Source organism: Fringilla coelebs (assembly GCF_963513975.1).
Source record: "Fringilla coelebs genome assembly, chromosome: 8".
In the NCBI taxonomy this organism is placed as follows: domain Eukaryota; kingdom Metazoa; phylum Chordata; class Aves; order Passeriformes; family Fringillidae; genus Fringilla; species Fringilla coelebs.
In genome coordinates this window covers 21,232,129-21,238,514 of record NC_140066.1, presented here as the reverse complement: position 1 = coordinate 21,238,514, position 6,386 = coordinate 21,232,129, and the positions used below count along the sequence as shown (strand labels likewise).

The window sequence follows — 6,386 nt, the reverse complement described above, 5'->3', positions numbered from 1 at the left end:
TTTGGCAGAAAATTTGTTGTTAAGACAACAACATGGACACACACACACACACAAAAGACTGTGCAGGCCTGGGTAGTGCATATGAGGCAAATGATACCAGCAGACAGGAAAAGAGCAGCTGTGCACCATTCTTGGACACAAAGTCCTCAGGAGTCACGAGGTTACCACAGGATCTTTTTTTTTATGCTTGGTTTTGCTGACTACAGAGCCACTTAGTCAACTATAATAATCAGAATAAAAGTCCTCTCCTAAAGTTAGTTTTATGCTACTCTATGGCAAGGAAAAGCAAGTCAAATATCTCAGAATTGTATCTAGAAGAAAATAAAGATCAGATATATGAAAATGCCCTTGCTGAGATCCAGTCCTTTGAGCTGCCTCTTGGAACCACCCTAAGGTATGCTTCTTTTTAATAGTCTTATACTCTTCATGATGGATGTGTTCCTTCTATAGCTGTTCTTTCAGTCAGCAAAATATATTAGAAACTTTGTTTTCTTGACCCTGAAGCCTACAAGAAAGTTGAGTTTAATTTCAATGTGATTGGCCCTCAGTGAAAAAATACAAACCAAGGTCACCTACTCTACTCTTTCTTTTCACCTGGACAAAGTTTCTGATGGCTGGCTGCAGATTTGTGAAAAAGAAAGTGCTCTTAAAAATGAAATCAAGGGGAAATGTTCTCTTTTGTGTAGCAGTGTTTTTAGTTTAAAGTCAACAGCTATATTTTTAAAGAATTAACTGCTTCTTATTCTTAAATTTTTAATAAATGCAGCTTTTGTTTTAATCACCAAAGACAGAACTATTTAAGGTTTTACTGTTGATATTTCTAAATGTCTGAAGATTATTTTTTTTAAAATTTGTAGCTTATGGAAACTGCTTAATGGTAAAAGTGCAACTGAAAAAATTCCTCCACATATTTGTCCTTAAAAAAAGTAATATATATAAAGATTGCAATGTAATTTGTCTAGGTATATTGTCAGTATTTGTAGAAGAGTTTTAAAAATAGCCTGCCTGGCACTGTAGGCATCAGGTTGCAGTAACCATCAGGCTAAAAAAAGAAAATTAAATTTACCCTGAAAAATGTGTCAATCTATAACTTCAGTATTTTGTTGATGGGAAAAAAAGGAATATGGGAAAATTGTTACTGCATTTGAGTGATTTCTTGAGGGAAATACTACAAGTGGTAGGATTTTTTTTTTTTTTATTATGCACTTTGTAAGCACTTGTCTACATTCAAAATGGTCCTTGTTGATTTAATAGGTGAATCAACAATCTGATTCAACACTGAATTTGATAAAAGCACAAGCACAGACAAGATGTGCACCGTCTTCGGTGCCATTTATTAACTTGTGTACGGGTGTAGTTGCACCAGGGCAGGAGAGATGATGAGCTTGTTAATTGTAACTGGAAGGATGCCAAATGCAATTGTAGACCTTGATGCATTCACATTTGTCAAATGCTGTCAGTGCCTTACTGGAAAAAGTAGCTACACATCACCCTGAAGTTTTACATATCTGGCCTATTTCTTTACAAGAACTTCCCACTTGCGTGCAGATAACTTTGCCCAGAAAGCAGGTGCATCCTGTCTCCTGAGCATGCAAAACCCAAGGATTAGTTAATCCCTGGCCACAGGCCACAAAGTGTAAAATTTAAATAGAAAATAGGTTATTCTTCCTTCATTGACACATGAAGCTTTGCTGTACAAAGCACTAGGAAACATTATGTCAGTTTCTAGTGAAATAGATCAAGCCACAGCACATAGAAGTTAGAGGTGCAATTTTTGTTTTGTCTTGGTTTTGTTCTATTTTACCCCGGCCTCCAAGTTTCTATCACGTAAAGAACGGAAGGAATGAAGACTGACATAACCTGAACGCAGAAACCCCGGCAGAGCCTCCGCCTCAGGGGTCGGCGCGTCCCCCGCTGCCGGGACGGGCACAGTCCGCGTGTGCGGGAGCGGTCGAATCAAAACAAACCAAATAATAATAATAAAACAAGAACACACCATGAACTAGCCACAAGATCAAAGCAGAACTAGCTCAGTAGAAAAGGTCGTGTTGAACACTGGAAGCCTTCAAGGTTTCTCTGCAGCGCGGCGCACCGGGGCGGCAGCCGGTCCGCCCGGGACAGGGGCCGCACTCTGCGCGTCCCGCGTTTGTCACAGCGCCCTGAGCGGGTCGCAGCGGCTGGCGCCGGGCAGACGCAGCTGCCCGCGGTCTCTGCCGGACACCAGCGCCCGGAAATGCCACGGGGACTGAGGGGCTTTGCCGGGCTCCCCGGGCGTCCCCGGCCTAGCCCTGCCCGTGATAAGAGCAGCGGGGCACCGCAGAACTGGTGCGAGCCCGAAGGGCGCGGCCCGGTGCGACCTGCGCCCCTCACCTGCCCCAGCCCCGCCCTCCTCCCCGCCGCCCCGCGCCCGGTGCCCCGTGCGCACCGGCAAACCCTCCCCGGCGGCTCCCACCGGCCCCCGCCCGGCTCCGCCGCCGCTCCTCCCTCGGCGCCTCCCGCAGCGGCGCGGCCGCCGAGTCCCTCCCATCCAAGATGGCGGAGAGTCTCCCCGAGCATGATCGGATCCTGCAGGAGATCGAGAGCACCGACACGGCCTGCGTGGGACCCACCCTGAGGTGCGGGGCGCGGGGACCGTGGCGCCGCCAGCGGGTGAAGCTCCCACGCCCTGCCCGCCCGCCGGCCCGGGAGCCGCGGCGCGGCCCGGCCGCGCTTTCTGACAGCTGCTCCCCAGGGACGGCGCGGGGCCGCCCGCAGCGCCGCAGGCGGGAGCGGCCGCGCCGGGTGCGGAGGGGACGCGCAGCCCCCGCTGCCGCCCCGTGGGGGCCCGACCGCCGCCCCCCGTCCCGGGCGCTGCGGGGCGGAGGGAAGGGGCCGGCGCGGCGCGGGCAGGGAGCGGGGCTGTCAAGCCGCGCCGCCGCTCTGACAGGGAAAGGCGACCGAGCGGAGACGGCGGCCGTGGCCCGGCTCCAGGGTGGCCGCTCCCTGGCATTGTCTGCCGGGGAAGCAGCGGGGCACTGCTCCGGCGGGGCTGGAGTGCGGCCTCGGGACGGGGCGGCCCTGGGCCCGGCGCGGGTGGCCGGGCTTGGGGCGCCCGCCGTAACGCGGTGCCGGGCTTTGCTGCCCGCCCTTGGGCACGAGTCAGCTCCCTGGGTGTGCCGGTACCGCCGGTTCTGTGCTGAGAACGGGGCCGAAACTGTGTCGTGGGTGGGTGTTGCAGTGCTCCACTGTGCAGCCTCTAATGATGCGGTCTGAAACCCACTACCCTGGTCAGTTTCCTCGGAAATGTGACAGTGTTTAGAGCATTGCCATGACTGCAATGATTTGGTTTTCTGTCTTTTTTTCTGTAATTCCACATGCTGCCAAATGGCTTAGCCTGCATTTTGAAAAAAAGGTTTTGCATAACCTTTCTTGTTAGAGGCGAATGTGAAAGTACCTTTCACTTAAAACTGGGAAGATAAGGACAGGGCCTGTGGAGAGTGAATTGGGTTACAGAGGAAACACAGGGGAAAGGGGATCTTCATCATGGAGCTTTGCTGGTGCTTCCCCGATTAAAGATGTCTGAAAGAAGTAAAAAAACCATAGGCACTAGCCAGATGGGGGAGAGAGAACTGAATTTGAATGTTATCTCTTTGAAAAGATACAGTGAGCCTGTGTGCAGAAAACTGGAAAAAGCAGTTTGTGTGGCATCGTGCTGCAAAGCCATGAGCATGGTGCTGCTGGCTTTTCCTGCAGTGGGAATCGTGCCTGCTGGAGAGTGTGGACAGGGCTGGGAAAGGATGAACGCGGGATACGTGGGTGAGAATGCAGTCCTGAGAACTGGTGGAAGAGAAGTTCCTGTTGCATGCCATTTTGCACATCACAGCAGTTGATTTTGAGGTTAGCTACGTGTGTCTACAGTGGATCCTCCACAGCTGTGTGGGAGGTGGCAGTCTGGGCATTTGTGTGAGGCTGGGGCTAACCAGTCCTCTTGAGAGCCCCAATGGGGAGGGTGGTGGGCTCGTCTAGACATCACACGAGGACTGCTTGCTGGCTCAGTCTGGTCCTGGAAGTCAGCTTGGAGCAAACTGCACTCTGATCTCCCCTCGTGTTCCTTAAGCATAGCTGCTGTTGGGAATACAGTGTGGAGATGGCTGAAGCTGAGCATCACAAGGAGCCTCACCTTTCAGAGTTTGTGGGCTTAGGCTGATGGAAAGTAGCTGGGATGCTTTCAGACTTGAGTTGTCCCTGGAGGCAGTTTCACCATGTTAACCACTTAACAAGCCTGGGCAGGTTGAAGCTGATGCCTGAAAAAAACCACAGCAAAATATTAAATATAATTTCAGTTTGGCCACCATCTTCAGTATAGAGCTTGTATCAGAGTAACCTGTAGAAAGGACAAACAGGCACACAGCGAAAGAAGGCATCCACAGGTGTGGATAGGGAAGGAACTGTATGAATCTCTTATCCATATTAAGCATTTAAAATGTGCTGATATCTTTATAAATACTAAAACTTAATTTCTTATTTTTTGCATGTTTCTATCCTATCACTGATTTTCCAGTAAGGAAATTTTACATTGCTGACTTTCAGGATTTATAGGGAAAAAATGGATGTTCGTCTGATTTAACCCTAGTGTTCAATTACAAATAAAAAAAAATTAGGTGAAAGAGTGGTTACACCTGGCTGAGTGTTTTGAAAGAAGTCCAGCAAATGCCACAGAAGTATGCTTCTACTCCCTAAGAACAGCAGTATTTAAGATTAAAACTTTAGCTGTCTGCTCAGCTGTCTGTTACATCTTGTGATTTGCTGTGTGAAACTGAAAAGTCTGAAATCCCACATCAAATTACAAGATATATTTCAATGAAAGAAGCATGAACGTAAAATGGAGCATTATATTCTGCATGAGATCTAGGGTTTTACTTGCTAAACAATGTGAATCAAAGAAATGAGTTGAGTAATTCTACGTGCAGTTGCATAAGGCTACAACATGAAGTGATCCATTGATTTCTAGTCACAGAAGCTATTGAAGCCAGTTGTGTCATGTAATGACTGAGATTACATTAATTTCATTATGTGAAATGGAATATTTTTGTAATCTCTGGGTTGTAATGCTGGGAGAATATTTATAGCATTGCCACATCAAATAAAGTACCACTATACCTACTTAAATAGCAGAACAAAAGAAGGGACTTGAGGTGAATGGTTTGGATAAATAGCGTGAGGTAATATTAAATACTGAAGGTTGTAGGATATGCAAGATCTGACTTATCCTTAATTGTTTATATCAAGATATTAATGTCTTTGTAGTGCATCCATGCTTCACAAAGGAAGTGTATGTTTTTCTTGTGGGCTGTATGTAGATTCCATGGAAACACATTTTTGCTCCTGTTTTTCTTCAGTGTTTTGCTTGCTGGTTGGGTATAGCTGTTCCTGCCAGGGTGCTGTTTCCTACCCTGCTACAAGAGTGGCAGCACTTGTTTTTATGATACAAAAAATAATAGCATTTATTGATATATAATGTTTTTGTGTATAATTTACTGGTAAGGATCACTGTACAGACTGATCCTACAGGTGATTTTCTACTGCTGAGATCTACCCATAAAGAGGAATGTGAAATGCAGATCCTTTATAGGAGGAATCAGCATACAGCTAGTGCAGTTGGGATTATTTACTGTTTAGGAGAGTTAGCTCCTAAAGACTGCTCTGCATCTCAAGAGGGGAAGAGATTGTATTGGATTAAATTAATTTTCTTTTTAGACTTTAACTAGATGAATTTATTGATTTAAATTTGCTGCTATTTTACTTGCATCTCTAAATTCAGTAACACATGCTGAATCAGTATAAATGAGACCTAAGCCAACATGCCTTTCATTAAATAGGCAGACTGTGTCTATAGCAAGCCAGGATTATTTTTTTTTCATCAGACTCTGTGAAGCTTTTATCAGCATCTTTTTGGCTTTAATGGCTAACAAAATGAGATTAATGACAAAACTTGTTAGAGGCTCATCACTCTCACCTTTTTATAGAACACGTTAATATCATATAACTCATGTTGCATACATACTTTTGAGCTTCTCTCAGGGAGAGCTATCTCATTTCTAATCTTTAGAAAGGAAGTGGAAAAAGACAAAGAGAAAGAAAAGCAATTCCTGTAATCCTCTGAACACAACAACAGAAAAATCAGAAACTTAATAACAAAAAACTTAAAGCCCTCACTAAACTGTGTTTTAACACTTCTTGGTTAGCCAGTTGGACAGGCTGGAGTAGCTAGTAAGACAGAGTCTTTTCAGAAGAAAAGAAATGACTTTATTTGATGGTTAGTTTATGGTTGGTTGAAAAAGGTCAAAGTGGAACTTGACAGAGTAGAAGTTGTTCTGCCAGTGCCCTGTGTACTATAGATACGAGTT

The 6,386-nt window shown here is 46.1% G+C and overlaps 1 protein-coding gene across 7 annotated transcripts in view; it reads left to right on the top strand.

Annotated features, from left to right (window-relative positions):
- Positions 1-215: 215 nt before the first annotated feature.
- The window catches only part of EXOC6 (exocyst complex component 6), a gene marked incomplete at both ends in the record, with an annotated part of 86,451 nt that continues 80,280 nt past the window's right edge, over positions 216-6,386 (top strand). For 5 of the 7 annotated variants that reach the window (XM_084210394.1, XM_084210392.1, XM_084210391.1 and 2 more), the window contains one exon: positions 216-394. In XM_084210394.1, coding sequence (XP_084066520.1) covers positions 273-394 — 122 coding nt within the window. Of the gene's footprint in view, positions 395-2,532; positions 2,616-6,386 lie in introns of those variants that run through there. The other 2 variants (XM_084210395.1, XM_084210393.1) reach the window with 1 other exon arrangement.